Here is a 17,137-nt window from a genome sequence, read left to right on the forward strand (position 1 = left end):
TTTAGAGAATTATGTACATTTTATTTCTGTGTATTATTCAAATGACCTGCACAAAATGAATGTATTATGGCATGATGTCTGTCCATCTGTGGGCAAACCTAATCCAAAACTTTGATCCGTAGATCCCTGTCGCCAAGCGCATGAGTTGTAGATATCCCCTGCTTGTCAGCTATTCAGTCAGGAGCTCGTGATGGTCAGAGTCCATTCCGGCAGACTAGTGGCATCACGGAGCAACCAGCAATATGCCTGGCAAACTTCAGTGTCGATTAACAAAAATTAATAATTTCTTATAAACCTGAATTAGCAAATCACACACACGCACATCAAAAAGTGAATTTAGTCACAAGCAAAACAAATGTGCATAAATTGTTCAGTTTCTACTTGATATCCCAAAAGTTTATATTACTAAATTTACTGCTTAAAGGGGCCAAAAATGACTTCAATGTACTATTTACATTTGTATGTAAGGACATTAAATAAGTTAAATGCTTAAAACATTTTTCTGATTTAATTTGAATGTTGATGGTGATTTCCTCCTCTTCAGTGCTTCAACTCTTTTGCATTGTCATTCAGTTCTTAGGCAGATTAAAACAGGAGTGAAGAACGCATTTACAAAGTAAACTAGTGAATACATGGATATTAATGGTTGACTTGACTTAAGACCGTCACAGGACACGATTTCTTCGCGTGTTCTCCGTTAATGCATAATCATTATATTTCACGGCCACGCTTGTTTGACTGGGCACCGGGCGGCAGTCACGGCCTCACCGGTACTGCGGCGAGTGCTGCTTCACTATGGTGCGCGATATGTCAGCATGGCCTGAAATGAGAAACGTGTTTTCTTCTGGAGAATGACCAGCGCCTCAGACAACGCACAACATCACGTTTGTGGCCGACACAGAATTCAAACTTGATTTTGTGAATGTCAGATTGAGTCTAAAAGGGGCCATTATTAATGGATTTTTTATATCAACATCCAAGGGCAATATAAACCGAACGATTTGAATTTAAAGACTGTCAGCGACACTGTAACAACCAAAATGTCATTTCAACCGGTGTACGACCAAGTGTAACAGAAGACATGGAAGATGCCGCCGTAACATCGCATGAACCCCGTTTTCATAAAATCTGCAGTGGAAAAATATCAGAATATAATTATAGGATTGACTTATTACTATTTACTTAAACATTATAAATGCAGTGGAACATTCCATGGCCCACTTTATATACGATATTCAGAAAATGCAACTACCAGAAAGTAGGTTAAGATGTTTCAAATTTCGTTTTCAACTGTGGCAAATATTTAACTCAGTTGAAATAATCTCTTAAGTCTATTAACCCTCCATTACTTTAAAACATGCATTTCAAGAATGAAAAGGAACAATTTTAACTTTTCTTTAAGATTCTCATGTCAGTACAGGAATACCGGACAACACAACGAAAACGACTGCCACTACCAAGACGTTCATAACGACACCCAGCAACAGTGCCAACACGACAACCTATACGTACCCAGCTGAAGCTCGATGTAAAGTGCCAGCATGATTACGTGGATTGGGACATCGCAGCCTTGACCTTTTGACATCCACACCTGCCAACATGACAGAGATAAGCCACTGACACGAAGACAAACTTGCTGACGGAGGATTATACAAAGAAATGTATTTCTTATACAAGAAGCAAAAAAAACCCCGAGGTACACCACAAAATACCTGATAAGATAACATACCTGTTTCAACGTCTCGCCGGCCTTGTCCAGTTCACCGCGGATAGCAAACGCAACAGCCAGGTTGTACTGTATCACAGCTCTGGCTGTCGGGAGTGTGTTCGGGAACCATGCTGTGCGCGCGCACACAACAAAAGACTATGTTAAGATACAAGATACGCTACAGTCTTCCTGTAAGTTATAACACACACTGTACCAACTTTATTGTCAAATACAGTTATTTCTGCTTCACCTCTCAGTGGTTTGTGTTGCTCCGTGCCGATGTCCATTTTATCTCGGTCCATGTCCTTCTCAGAGGAAGGGAACATTAAAGAGAGTTCCTTCACGTGTTCCGGATTGAGATGTTCTATTGCTTCCGAGATCTTGTCCAGCAACACCAACGCCTCTGCCGCATACAGGTGTCCCAGCATCCTGCCAGAATGTAACATCATTAAGAGTGAAAGTTCTTCAACTAATACAGTTTATACTCTTTGGACCACTTCAATTCAAAATTGGATCTGGATCGTGAAATGCGAGGCTACATTTAAATGCACGTGAAGAATTATCGCATCTGGCAGCAACGGTCAGCCGTTGACAACCAGTACAAGTCGTAGTAAGTAGCAGATCCTATACAAATTTGACAACTCTTTGTAATTCAGTCACGAATGTCGTATGAAGGTAAATTTGATATGGAACTTGGGATATTTTAAATTCAAGACGACATGGGCCTTACACAGAACACCAGGGTCATTCATGCATCTTGCTGCATCAGAGATTCAATGACGTACTTCCAGTCTTCTATTTACTTTGCGTTAATTCTCAACGGAAATCTAGGGGGAGTGAGGTCCAGTGACTGCAGTGCCCAATTTTGCAGATCATCTTTTAATTTCAATCCAATGCTCTGTAACTATTGAGAATTGGACACACGTTCATTTGACATTTCAAATTGGGAACGTTCATCACAACACCAACATACCTGTGTACTCCTGACAGCGTTGGCTGAACGAGCAACATCTGCGCATGATCCAGAGCTACCATGTAATCACCGAGGCACAGCGCTACGTACGCACTCAAAGCAAGCACGGAACACCTGAGGCTGGCCACCTCATGAGGTCCAAGTGGATTTGAAGGTGCAGCGTAGACATAGTGGCTACTGGGGGAGGGCGTGATGGCAGGGACGTCGGTCGAGTGCGGCGCGGGCAGTGACACGGGGTCCTCTGGCTGCGAGTCTGGCAACAGCAGCAACGCATTCCGAAGGCACAGGCAAGCGAACTCCACAGTCGCCACAGGAATAGCAAATGACTGCCCCTCGCAGCTGTACTTGGTGTCTTTTGAGAGTTGTGGGGTAAGGATGATCTTTCTGTGTGTCCCAGTGCCCACGACACCTTGAACCAGATCCTTCCTCCGCATGTGAATGTTGAAATCGCTCTCATTCTCCTGCGATAGAAACGTTCAAAATCTGTTAAAAGTCGGTGATTATATAAAAGTCGCCATAAGCAAAATTCAAATGACCGACATTTTTATAATTTATTATATAGCGTTTCTTTACATGTTTGTTTCCTCTTTTTATGACAATGCATCCTCTACAGATGGGACGTCTGCCGCATAACAAATGGAAGTCACATTGAGCCATAAAAATCCGATGCACATAAAACTTGAAGTGTTTGACTACATTTCTATGTCCTGAAATTATATGTTTCTCCTATCAGTTCACCAGTATCTCGCCCTCAAGTTCTAAAGCTACTTTTGAAACACGCTGTATTTCTGTAATGGTATACTTTCAACAAAATACACGGAGATTTATACATCTACGTGGTCCAGCGCCTATACTGTTACTAGCTCTAAAAAATGAATTTTACGTCTTCAAGATAAGGTACAGAGTTATATAATATCACCAAATACTGTGCTGCCATTTTGTATTTTGAAGTCTCAGACTTTGATTGTCAGCCCAGGAGGCAGTTCTTCTAAGTTTTCTTGCAGTTTACCTGTCCTATGGAAGTATTTTAGAACACACTGTAACACCTTCCATATCCTTCCTGGTCATACTACTGGTATGCAGTCTTACATTACCTAAGTCAAGAGATGTAAAACGTGGAGCTGTTTTTGTAACAGGAATCACACGTATTAATTTCCAGGTGACCTGAAGCGTGTACTTCAAGACGCTACATTATAATCATAAATCAGAAGTGGTACTAACGGCTTTGTGTGCCATGACGCAACATTCGGCCAGCCGAAGCCACAGCCGCGGATTCATATGATAGACTTGCACGGCTTCGGTGAGGCAGTCAAAAGCTTTGATCGGGCATCTGGCATGTAGTAAGGTTACGCCCAAATTGTACATCAGCTCGTAGCTCTTGTTGGAACCGAGCGTGTACAGAGGTCGACCCGAATATGGCTCCGCTGTGAACATAAAGAACAGGAAGGCAATGGCAGTCCATTCACACGTGACGACAGGTTCGAATTCTCTACGCGAGTTTGGAAGAAGACTCCACAATGACGAGGAATGCTAATAATCCAACCGCGGCGTTCCAAGTCAAGTTCTATTCTGATTAAAGTTCATTCGTAACAATCTGATTTCCATATCGCATCAAGACATCGCTCTCAACGTTGAACTAAACAGTCCGAACAAGCAGACTAAGTGAGTCGCGCACCTTGCTCTGCTTTGGGAAGACTCTTCGTGGCCATCTCGTTCTCCTGCAGGGCTTTCTGCAGGTAGTAGCACGCGAGCTGAGGCTTGCCCATGTAATGGTGGATGCAGCCCATGTCACTGTAGTAGAACACTGGGGCCGACTCCCCCAAATCTCTGAAAAATGCATACGCTCGCTCTACTTAGAACTTGCCACCAATCCTTTACTCGATAAAACAGAAAACACTTGATTCTACGCTGATAGTAATTGATTTAATGATTACGTTTTTAATACATCAAACAGAAAAAATGATTGAAGCAGATTTTAATCAGTTATCCTGAAATTGTCCATAAGAATTAAGACTGCTTGATTCTTATGTTCTTTAATGACACTCTTTCAACTGTAGTCGTTGTATAGTGTAAAATGAAGTGAAAATATGACCAAGAATGATGAGTTGGTAAGGATATTAAAGCAGGCAGCTGTAGTCTATTTCATAATCTTAGAAGTGCTATCATGACAACCCGTGTGCCTGGTCAGACTGAAGTAATCAAAATCTCCCAGGCACAAAGCAGGAGTACCACTGATTAAACAGTGACGTTATATTTTAGATATTTTTAAAACATCAGCATTTCAGACTGCGAAAAGAAAAATAAACGTACTTGAACGAGAGGCTGCTCTGTGGGATGGAGTTGATCACTTTCATAGCTTTCCTGTAGTTTCCACGCTGGTATTCCAGATTTCCTTTCAACAAGACCGAAGTCAGTGTCTGAAGCAAAATATTGACAATGGAGTAAGAGAAAGCATTACTAATATTTACGTTGTCACTAATGCCCCCAGGTATCATCTATTCAACTTTTAAAGTAATGAAATTGGGTACATTTTGCAAATGAGAAATGAACATATAGTCCGTACTGACATTTTAACGTATTCGCAGGGGTACGTGCTCTATTACGTGTTAGAAGTTTAAATGCAAGAATTTTCTTATGGCTCAAATATCTGAGTCAACATTCATTTATTTTTCAAGGTTTCACTGTAATCAATGTAATTAATTATTATTTCAGAGAATAAATGATAATTACACCTGAAAGTTACTGCTAAAAAGCGTGGTATACGGGCTCTCGATAAATTATTTGTCTTTATACTGACCGGTCCACCTGCAGTGATGAGGTTTTTTATCTCGCGTTTGCAAGCCTTGAGAGCGTGCATCATGAGATAGCAGCGAGCTCTGTACTGCAACAGCTTCAATCGGAATGTGTCTGTCGCCGCATCACCAGTTACAGGCTGTACAAAAATAAACGGCTACATACAGGAGATGAACCAGAAGGCAGTTTCTTGTGCTCCAGTGCCTACCTACGCGAACATAAACCTGTTTTCCTGCCACAAAAATATTAAAATGATATGTTGATGTTGGTCTTCAGCACCTTCAATGCTGCTGATGAGGGCATTATGCACACACGGTGTTACAACCCAGAAGACAAATACCAACATGCTAAGATCAGCGTGCCTTCTACGAAATATCTTTCTACATACATCAAGAAAGAAAACCCAATGCACCTTCATTTCTTTGTGCTCCTTTTCAAGAGATTTGATCTCCTTTTCTGATGAGATGACAGAGTCCGTAGAAACGACAAACTGGTTTTCTACGTAAGTTACGAGCGCCAACGTCTTGTCGGGCTGATGCATGCACAACTGCAGTTCCAGCAGCAGGAGACACACGCAATGAGCCAGGCTCTCCTCTGAAACAAAGTAAGAACGCACAAAGTAGGATTTGACGATTTCACAGCGGCGAGTCCAAAGAAGGCCGCCACTTAGTCTGGCGACTCATCGCCCTGATGATGGAGGCAGTATGACCTCCGAAACGTTGGTAAACATCGACCAGACTACACAGCGCAACAATCCAGAAGACAGAAATCTTAAAAATGCACTGCTTGGTAACACAATTTAACAATAGACTAGAAAATTATTGTTATTAGCGTAGTTGCGTTTATTATATTCGAAATATACTGATAAAATTAAACCCTGACCTCCTGCTGAGTGTACGCGTATTTTGCCAATGCCATGTCTCTCTCTGGCCAGTAGAGTGTTCCAAATTTCTTACCCATTGGTTCTATAAAGGAGAATATCTTATGCATAATCTTTAGAGCAGTGCTGTACTGTTTGAGGTGGTACAGGAGGACAGCTTGGTTATAATAGATGACACAATGTTCCACATCCTCCAATGAGTCCACGTCCTCTATGTTCACATGTGCCTGAAACATCGGTGTACAGTTCCAAAGTTACTCAACAATAGAATTTGAACTGCAAAACGAAATCAGATCGGAATAAGATCACAAACACTGTGTGCACAGGGATCGGGTAAAAAGGTAAATATTGTCTATTTGTAGGCATAACGCTGGCATCAAGATGTAAATAACCTGCAAACGCGACTTTACCGAGACACAAATTAAGTGCTTCTACAACAGCGGTGCCCGAATTTATAACTTGTGTTGGGCAAGGCCGTGGTCTAGGCAACACGGAGTTTTCCTCCGTGGCATCCCAACAATTACTCCATTCACACACAGAAGAAGGCAATGGCAAACCACTTCTGGATCATCTGCCAAGAACGTATATGAACAGGTCCCAGTCCGAGAAGAGAAAAGGATGGAAGGATCCTGTTCATATGGACCTGTCCTCAGACAGAACACTAAAAATAAATAAAAAATAACAACAAACACCTCAAAGTAAGAGATCTGAGATTTCTATGGTGACAAAAATACGGAATGTTGTCGCCTGTCCTCAGTTTTTAGAAGCAGACACTGGAATTTCCTTTTTTGAAGGCTTTATAATGGTTATACCACGACTCGCATTGATAATTAGATGTACCACAAGTTAGAAGTTGCTGTAGACAGCGACATACATTTCCAATAAAAACCTTTGAAGCCAAAGCTCATATAAATAATATTTAAACATTCAGTCCCTGCCACAAAAACCTTCACGTATCGGTGATCACGGGCATTCGGTTAGTGCTGTTTAAGGAAACGACCACCGCTTACTCTGAGAATCATATACAACTCACAAACACTCTCTGAGAGAAAAATGCAGTTAAAGCAGGTGGTATATATCGTCGTCAGTGGGATTTTAAAGGAGTTAACGTGATATATGACCAACCTGACCGCACACAAAATTCATGTTCTTCCGGAACTGGTCCGTCTTCTTGAGATCACTCTTGTAGTACTCGACTATCGCCTTGTTGTGCGCGACCTTGGTATCCTGTGGTCGCGCTGCCTCTAGCTTTACCAGGTGTTGCAAACACGAACTGTAATTATTCCTGTTGAATTCTGTCAGAGCTGCCTGTGCCCAGTCCTTTTCCTGATCTGATATAACGGGCTGAGCAGGTGCCTCTGATTTTGCTTTCTCTGTTTCCGCCTCCTTTTCTGCCATTTTACTAATTTGATTAACTGGAAATAAAATTAATAACTGGAACTTACTCAAGTAGGGCATAAGGGAATGAAATAAATTTAAAAATCACTCAGGGTACAATCTGAAGATGGACCCTTGTGATGAAGATTATGAAACATCTCCAGAATATACATAATTATAGAATTAAATTCCGAAAAATACAAGGTTTTGTCACACAACTTATTTAAGAAACTTTAGTTTCCAACTTTACAAATCCCACCTCAAAACAATGAACGTCCAACATGGTGGTATATCGTAATAAATTGAAAAGTACGGTTTTTGGGCAATCCCGAATGACATGCCCACACCAACTATCATCCAAATATTTCTGGCGGTTCTCGTGTCTAGTCAAGAGGATGGACACACAAAGGGCCAGCGTCCATTTCATGCAAGACGGACAAGAACGTTTATAACCTATTACATGTGCTGACACAACTAATGAGGTTATGTTAACAGTACACAAGGTTACACAGTACGTACTTCTAACATGTCAGTACTTTCACGCTTCTAGTTTATATATGTTACATGTACTACAAATATTATGCATTACAAACCCATGCAGTTCTCCTCTAGCCAATCTCACACGTAAACAAACGACATGATAAGTTGCCAACGGAACAAATAGACGATAAACAAAGTGTTCGACATCAGCATACGGTGCTGCCATCCGGTGGCCGGAGTAGAAACTATCGGACAAGACTTTGATACCTAAAATGCAAGTTAGAACTGGATCCACCGATTATGGCCGCTGACATTGTAAGGAGTGCCCAGTATGCGGACCACTCAATGAAGGATGGAAGGAGTTTCCGTCGGTCAGTACAGTCTGTGTCACGCTTGGTCACGAAAAGACATACTTTTCGAATCTTCGTCCTACTTTAACACTTATGGTGACCTCTCGTCACGCCTTTATAGCAGGTCACGCCTGGTCACGCAATGTCACGCTTGGACACGCGTGGTCACTAAGTCACGCTTCGGCACGCTTACGCTATGTTACGTAAGGCGCAGTTAATTTTGGCTACTTTGCAATACGTTACATTAAGTTTCGGCATGTTGGGTTAGGTTAGGTTAGGTTAGGTTTGGTTAGATTTGGTTTTCTTAGTTAATTTAGTTGATTTGGTTAAGTTATCAAACGTTTTGAAATTTTTTGTGATGTTTTGACACTTATGGCCACAATTCGTCACGTTATGTTAAGTTAGATTAGTTTAGGTCAGGTTTAGTTAGGTTAGGTTAGTTTGTTAGGTTACGTAACGTTTTGAAAATATTCGTAATGTGTCTGCACTTATGGCCACTTCTCGTCACGCCGTTACAATAAGTCACGCGTAGTCACGTTTTTTACGCTTGGTCTTCGTCGCATTGTAACACCTAAGGTGTCCTCTCGTCACGCTTTCATAGGAGGTCACGCCTAGTCACGCTTTGGCACTAATGTATATAATAAATTTAATTGAAGATGATGGAGTGGACAGGAGCAGCGGTAGTGATGAATCGAGTGATATCAGAAAGCGATGGTCTGTCAGGAGTGGATAATAGTGGAGAATAGTCAATAATTACTGATAATTTTACACCAGGTGACGTCATTGGTTGAGCTGGGATACCTCAGGTCAGACGAGTATTTAACAATGAAGTAAACAAACGGGGTTCGATTCCCAGTACGTGCTGAAATTTTTCTCTTAATCGCCACTGTGCCCAGATCGGGGGTCTGGGGATGAGCCGGCCGCAGCTCGAAACTGACTACTAATCTCAAAATACTGCCGAGACTAAGAATACGTGCGGTTATATTTCCAATTCCCGACACGTCTTCATGACGTGACGAACAGGCAGACTGCAAAATTTCCGCTTCCTGAACACTCGACGATCTACGGGCCAATGTACCTGATAAGTTCGATAAATCGATAATAATTTGCTACATGGTTTCCTGGAGGACTGTGTCGCAACCATCATCTGCGGTTGGCAGATATTGAAGTTCGTTTGGCCTTGGGTCTCGCTCTTCGTATCTACGCTGTGTCTGGTCTTCGCACTCAGTTCAGCTTCGGTCACTGAATAGGTCTGTCGTGATCAACACAGCCGTGGGCAGAGGGGCATCTTCAACGCCTTTTCATATTTATCCGTTGCTGGCACAACATTTTGTATTCAAGCAAACAATTAAACGTAAGTTTCATCACGAAAGTTACATTGTTAAGAAAGAGTCTGCTTTGTCATGTAAAATCTAACGAAATTCTGAGCCCTTACATAGACTGTAGTTAAATGCATGTTCAGTAAATCCTACATTTATTTTATTAACACGTTGTTTCATGTTTTAGTTACGAATTTAAGTGTATAGAAGCAAGGTTTACAATGGGTTTATATACATTCGAGTCGAAAACAATGGTGAAGTCAGTAATAACAGCGTATTATTAGAGAGAAAAAAAACGAGGAGAGTGCGCATTGTTGGAATTCTGTTATCTGTTACATGTACATCTTTTGTAAGAATTTAAAAAAAAAATCTTCCCTAAGCTTTGGATTGTAATTAGTTAGATTTCGAGCAGCATTCTTTTGATGAGTACTGCGCCGTCAGGGTAATTTTAGCAACAGTATGCGTCTTTTCTTTCCCCCCCTGTATGACGCGCCAACGATTCTAAAAGAAAAGACACTTCATACAAGTTCTGCAGTTGAAATTTCAGTTTCTAATGGCGTCGAGTATGAAGGTGACATTATGGGATGTTGTAAACGTCTACACAGCGAAACGAATACTTTTATTACAACAAAGTAATAATTTCGCAATGCTGTATCCATGGACTTGAGACTTGTTTACCACGTGCGCAGAATTGCCATAAAGCACTTTGTTCACGCATTAGCGTGTGTAAACAAGTGACAGGCACGTACCGCGGACTAGTTTCTTTGCAGTGGCGAGCAAGTTACCTTCCTGACAGCGGAACAACACACAGACAGAAAATAGTCCAAGATATATCGATACAGTTTAAATGCTCTTAGGGGAGTGAGTGGTATTCACTTGTTAAGAAAGTAACGTTCACAATTTCCAAACGCGTCTTACTATACAATCTTTGACCCGCAGCCAACTAAATTTATGATTGACAAATCCTTATCTCTGTTGACACCAATGCGACACACAGAACGTAAAACGTGGCATTTATAACCAAGTCACTGAAATGCGGTAAATACTGGAGTATACAATGGGGGGACTTTGGGTTGAGATCAATTATAATAAAAAAAACACATTGTTTATTCCACGACTACTGTCATCTCGAAAAGGACTTTTTACCACGGAGATGACGTGTTAATACGGCAGCAGGATTCTTTTCAATTACGCAACACATTCTGTTATTAACATCTCTGGTCACAGTTTATTAATAGCAGCTTAGCACACTGTATATTTGCTTACATACTCTGTTCCTGTCCACTGCTTCTCCAATGGGACAACGGTCAAGTGCCTATAATGGAGTTTCTTCACGAGTCTTTGATATTATCAAATCCCCCGTGACAGGCCATGATTTCACCTTTTCTTTCCAATTGTTGTATGATCTGATTTTTCACATGCAGATTAGAAGGCCTTGTAGTATTCCTTTGTTGTCAAAACCTAAGAATAAAAAATAAATAAACTAAAAAAGTTGACAGTTGAACCACGGTTCCGGAGAATCTGACGTAAATACGTCTCTATAATGAAATGAAAAGTAATGTAACAATTAGAGTAAACAGCACGCAAGCTGACCATTGTTGTCGGTCCATATTTACAAATTGTTGTCAAAATATAGACGTATCTACGTCAAGAACCTGCAGTTAATCCTTACACAACACATTACGTAATTCGTAGCGTAATTAAGTTACAGGCAACAATTTAAAGTTATTTAAACAATGCTGATCTAGATACATTTTTAAATTGCTACTGATAGACTAATTTTAATTCACACAAACTCCATCAAGTCATCTAAGACATGAAACAAGATCAAATATGCTTATCCTGTTCTTAATAAGTCTTAAAGTTAAGGCAGTTCAAGTACCTTTATCATTATCTGCATGAAAATTTTATCTACCGGTTAACAGATTTGTTTATTTTGTAGTCCTCCTTTATACGTCTATTTATCAGCGAAGCGATTTATTTAATAACATGTAATCCCGACTCGTTCTGTCTTATTCAATTTAAGTACCGAGATCGTGTCTTAACGTGTTTGTTAACTTCAAATACGCCCATCTTCCACACAGGTCCAGTTCCTGACAGAAGTAACTTTTTCCTCTCACGCCCTATCATCCACGACTTACCCTATGATTAAAACATCTGCCGCGTACTGCCCACTGGCACTAACGCGGAGATATAAAATGCATGGAGCTTCACTCCCACGCCCCCCATACGCTTCCACAGAGATGTCTTCGTTAACCATTAGTGAGTGAACCGTGAGGTCACTGCAGACTGAGAGACAGTGACTCTCATTTGCTGGCAGGCGCCCGTGAGTCTGAAATAGTGACACGCCAGTCGGAAAAAAGAATTAAAATACGTATTAATCGTCCCATGTTCCAGTATTTTTACCGATGGTACATGAGACCATATTAATTTGTTTCCCAGAGGTTACTAATTCCACCACAGTCCCCCCATCCTCCCACCATATATACGTTAGGACCATTTTAATATTATCCACTCTCTGACACCTGGGTGTTCTGAGTGATCTCTTAGCTTCAGGCTTCAAAATAAATGTCTTCTATCCGTGTCGTCACCACCCCCCCATGTATGGTACATGCCCCGCCCATCAAGTTTATCCCATTAATATTTGACGAAGATTAAAAATGATTCGGTAACCAGGAAACCAGTTCAAATTATCACTAAGTTAATTAATCCTGAGATGATAATGTTGCGTCATATTGTGATGATTATAATTGTTTAATTTTAACCGTCTAATCACAATAAAATATTTTATTAAATATTAAAATATTATTATTACAATTAACATTTAATATTTAAAATATTTAAAATATTTCGATAAAAAGAGCATCATTTTAATATATTTTAAATATTTTAAATATTTTAAATATTAAATGTTAATTGTAATAATATTTTAATATTTAATAAAATATTTTATTGTGATTAGACGGTTAAAATTAAACAATTAATTAATCCTGTTTGGCCAAGGAAGGACGCATTCCTGCAATTGATAATTTAAACTTTATTCGCCCACACAAATACGCGGACAGACAATTAATTCAAAACGAAATGCAGACTTTCGGACGTTCCTGTGTACACTGTCAAAATTTCCTTCCTGTACGATGAAAAACAAAAATGTCGGAACCATAGAAATTCGCCAAAATCAGACAACACGCTTCGAAAACAGCCTCTAGTCCCATCATGTCCGTCTGAAAATAACAGCTCCCGAACAGCCTGGCCGATATTTACCAAACTTGTTACTGCATACCTCCTCTAATCTTGTCAGTTTCTTTTTATTTTGGTCTAATTTCTTTAATTTCAATAAACATCACGTCATTTCAATATTTAGATGAAACGAGAAAATCTCTATTATATCAAAATCGAAAAAGAAATGATTGCTTATCGTCCTGCTATCACAGCGAAATCAATGTCCGCTTTAATTACGACACAACAGACAGACAGACACACAGACAGCACGCTTAAACGAGAAGCCCATTTTAATATCTTGCTAAAAGTTTCTAATAAATGTATAATTTACAAATGCATACGGAAATGAATTTACGTTCAAAAACGAGCGATTTTTTACGCTTCAGAACGCGATGTAAGGCAGAAACCAGGATACAGAGATAATCGATTCGTAATCAAATCGATATACGAAAATGGAAACTGTTTGAAAAACAAAAACAAACGACAGACGAACGGAAGGAAATTAATAGACATTTACACATTATTGTGAAACAAGAGAACAGTCCGAAGGCCAGTCAAAATGCCCGCATCTTTTTACTAACAATGGTTAGTTTAACCAAAATTCGGGAATTTTGCATTCAATGTAACAATGACTTCGATTGCGGGAATGCACCGTTCTTTGTTTCACCCGCTCGCCACGTTGAGGCACAGGACGTGAGCGGGGCCTGAAACAAACAAACAAACCAACTCCTATAAGAACAGCAACGAACAGTCTGGAAGAAATCAAATGAACACAGAAAACTTACCAGTGTCACTGGCGTCTTCTGTCGAACGAACGGATTCCTGGTCGGACGTCTTTTAAAATCTCTGGCCGGTGAAGGCTTACAACTGAGAGTACAACTCCGTGAAATTTAAAATATTCACAATTGTAGGCCGTTCATCGCACGGAACGAAAAAAAATCTAAAACACGTAAGACGTAACGAAGTCGGAATTCTCCTTCCAAATCCACTGCCGAATAATCTTCGCGGAATAAATAAAAATCGGCTTCTATTCTGTTCAAAACGCAACACAGATTTGTCGTGTTGTTTAACGGCGCTGCGCTGAAGTCGAAAACAAAATGTCGAGGAAGCTGCCCAATCAAACTGACCCTGAGTTTGGCAGAATAATTCGCCATCGAAACACAAACACTAGTGCTACCTCAACAAACGCTCGCGTTCAAGAAAAACTGGTAGAGCCTTTTTTATGTAAAATCCCAACTCCGACGGAAAATCCACGGTTTTTACGAGTGAAATGTAAAAGGTGACGACACCGATTCGCGATTGTTTATCGATTAGCAACGATGCAAAAGGCTCGATTACGGCAATCGATATATCTCTAAATGGTGACTTTTCAGCTCAATCGATGACCTGGAACCACAGAACATGAGAATACAAACAAACAAACCTTAACCTAGGAACCTCACAGATTCAGGCGGATCTTTCAACATTGAAGCGAAAGACCGACGAGTTGTATTTTACGTTAAACTGAATCTTTTTCCTTGCAATGCGATTTGTTCACAGGAAGAGAATGCAAAAGTTCTTTTTGTCTGTCTCTCCTTCTCGCATTGATTTCATTGGTCGTGCCGACCGAACCTGTCAAGTTGTGCACCCTGTGATAAAAAAAAGAAAACACACACACAGAAATGTCAAACCCTCCTAAGTGACCGTCCATTGCCATGGACACAAAAGCTAACCTAACTTGGGCGCCTATCGGGGAGGGCAGGGAGGACTCTTACAAACTATAAAAAAAATGTATATTAATGCACAGGGTTGCCAACTTGACCTTAGCCTAACATGCCCTCAGTCGTGGCGGGCGCCGCGTCAAATACAAGTTGCCTGGCACGGACCGACGTGGTTATCGTTGGCAACCTGGGGCCGGGCTGCTCTTGATAAGACCGTGCCGATGCTATGGCGTACAAGATTTGCCGCGAGCGCCCAGCCCATCCTCCAGCGGATGGGTCCTCGTCCACTAGGGGTTCGGCCGACACTGGTTTTGTCTTCTTAACTTTACTCTTTGCGCGTTGCTCCGTCCGCCTTGGCCACTGGAGCGCCGCAGTCGTTGAGGAAATCCAAGGACGTTTCACAGCACTGAACCACAAACACTCAGAGAGTCGACTAATTCACTCGCTCACACGCACAACACAACTTTCCTGACGAGCGGTAAAGATTCGCTGCGATCACCGCGGTGATTTAGAATCCACGGCGAAAAAGTTGTTATCGCTGAAAAAACTACGCAGCGAAATGTCACGAAGTTTAAAATCACGGCTCGATTTTAAGGCAAGAAACTTTTTGTTTATTCTTAAAATCTGCGATAAATACGCGATTCGTGTTCACGAAAACATTCTGATGCACTGACTGACGGAACACGCGTCATTTATGTTCATTAATAATCACTGCCTCTGATGTGATAACATTAATATTGTTCTCTGTTCTATTAATTATGTAATAGTCAGCGTAGCCCGTTTTAATTAATCCACATCCAATCAAAAATGTGCATAGAAGGAGATTGATCTGCTGCTACTATCGTCACGGTAGACAGTCTGCATTCACCGCCGTTAAACACGCGAATGAGATTTTAACACTCGCGAACCACACGCTGCCAACCTGCTTTTCAATTTGTAATCATTAGACTCCAGAATTCGGTCGCCTTTGCACGTAATAAATGAACTTGTCTTTTGCAGCTCCGAAATTAATCAGCGTTTAAATTGTCAAATTTTGGTTACGTTCAAGTACTGTCTGTTTCATAAAAAACTTGTCGTGGCCGCTGGAGGTGAAAACTGCGTAATATTTACGAATTTGTTTACCGGAAGTCACTTCTGAGTCCAAAGAAAACGCTTCTCGAAATGAATCCGTATTATTTCGTGGGACTGTAATAAAATTTTGCTGCCTGACGATGTAAAGTTGCAGCCCAAATCCCTGAATTTATGCAAAATGCAAACAAATTGCGTGCCTTCTAAATATTCTGGTGAAATTATTTATTTCCTGAATATAAAACAGCTGGGTCGCGTTGTGCGATCGCGCAAATTGGTCTTCTACCGGAAGATCGAAACAGAGCCTGCGCGTTTGCGGAAATAATGATAATAATTATTATTTAACATCTGATGAAATTTTATGTTGGTAATTTCTTTCTGAAGAAGATCACAAGAAATCTCAGCGTAACAGAACGCCTTATAGGGAGGCTCTGTTGTTTTAAATCTAATAAAATTTTATGTTGGTAATTTCTTTCTGAAGAAGGTCACAAGAAATCTCAGCGTAACAGAAGGTCTTATAGGGAGGCTTTGTTGTTTTAAATCTAATAAAATTTTATGTTCGTAGTTCCTTTCTGAAGAAGGTCACAAGAAATCTCAGCGTAACAGAAGGTCTTATAGGGAGGCTTTGTTGTTTTAAATCTAATAAAATTTTATGTTCGTAGTTCCTTTCTGAAGAAGGTCACAAGAAATCTCAGCGTAACAGAAGGTCTTATAGGGAGGCTGTGTTGTTTTAAATCTAATAAAATTTTATGTTGGTAATTCCTTTCTGAAGAAGATCACAAGAAATCTCAGCGTAACAAAACGCCTTATAGGGAGGCTTTGTTGTTTTAAATCTAATAAAATTTTATGTTGGTAATTTCTTTCTGAAGAAGGTCACAAGAAATCTCAGCGTAACAGAAGGTCTTATAGGGAGGCTTTGTTGTTTTAAATCTAATAAAATTTTATGTTCGTAGTTCCTTTCTGAAGAAGATCACAAGAAATCTCAGCGTAACAGAACGCCTTATAGGGAGGCTTTGTTGTTTTAAATCTAATAAAATTTTATGTTGGTAATTTCTTTCTGAAGAAGATCACAAGAAATCTCAGCGTAACAAAACGCCTTATAGGGAGGCTTCGTTGTTTTAAATCTAATAAAATTTTATGTTGGTAATTTCTTTCTGAAGAAGGTCACAAGAAATCTCAGCGTAACAGAACGCCTTATAGGAAGGCTGTGTTGTTTTAAATCTAATAAAATTTTATGTTGGTAATTTCTTTCTGAAGAAGATCACAA

At 40.3% G+C, this 17,137-nt stretch overlaps 2 protein-coding genes across 5 annotated transcripts in view; one reads left to right on the plus strand and one right to left on the minus strand.

Moving 5' to 3' along the window:
- Not10 (CCR4-NOT transcription complex subunit 10) lies at positions 1-11,353 on the minus strand. 4 transcript variants are annotated; one of them, XM_022077591.2, is made up of 13 exons: positions 8,325-8,460; positions 7,480-7,769; positions 6,431-6,581; positions 5,887-6,068; positions 5,479-5,613; positions 4,992-5,098; positions 4,357-4,508; positions 3,903-4,105; positions 2,682-3,142; positions 1,959-2,137; positions 1,730-1,839; positions 1,513-1,591; positions 1-820 (listed from the first exon to the last, which is right to left on the minus strand). In XM_022077591.2, exons 1-13 carry the CDS (start codon positions 8,326-8,328, stop codon positions 765-767), a joined length of 2,109 nt encoding a protein of 702 aa, XP_021933283.1. In that variant the 5' UTR covers positions 8,329-8,460; the 3' UTR covers positions 1-764. The 4 variants fall into 4 exon arrangements, with proteins under 4 accessions (XP_021933283.1, XP_021933281.1, XP_021933282.1 ...); XM_022077589.2 differs by lacking the exons at positions 1-820; positions 8,325-8,460 and adding exons at positions 827-1,128; positions 11,151-11,353; XM_022077590.2 differs by lacking the exons at positions 1-820; positions 8,325-8,460 and adding exons at positions 827-1,128; positions 11,147-11,353.
- The window catches only part of LOC110836425 (cytochrome P450 4C1), a 23,244-nt gene continuing 15,867 nt past the window's right edge, over positions 9,761-17,137 (plus strand). Inside the window, exon 1 of the mRNA XM_022077595.2 lies at positions 9,761-9,915. The gene's annotated coding sequence lies outside the window, so the exon portion shown is untranslated. The remainder of the gene's footprint in view (positions 9,916-17,137) is intronic.

This window comes from Zootermopsis nevadensis, unplaced genomic scaffold, assembly GCF_977971745.1.
Source record: "Zootermopsis nevadensis isolate Lab colony 2312 unplaced genomic scaffold, Znev_1.0 Znev_ptg000004l, whole genome shotgun sequence".
Taxonomy (NCBI): domain Eukaryota; kingdom Metazoa; phylum Arthropoda; class Insecta; order Blattodea; family Termopsidae; genus Zootermopsis; species Zootermopsis nevadensis.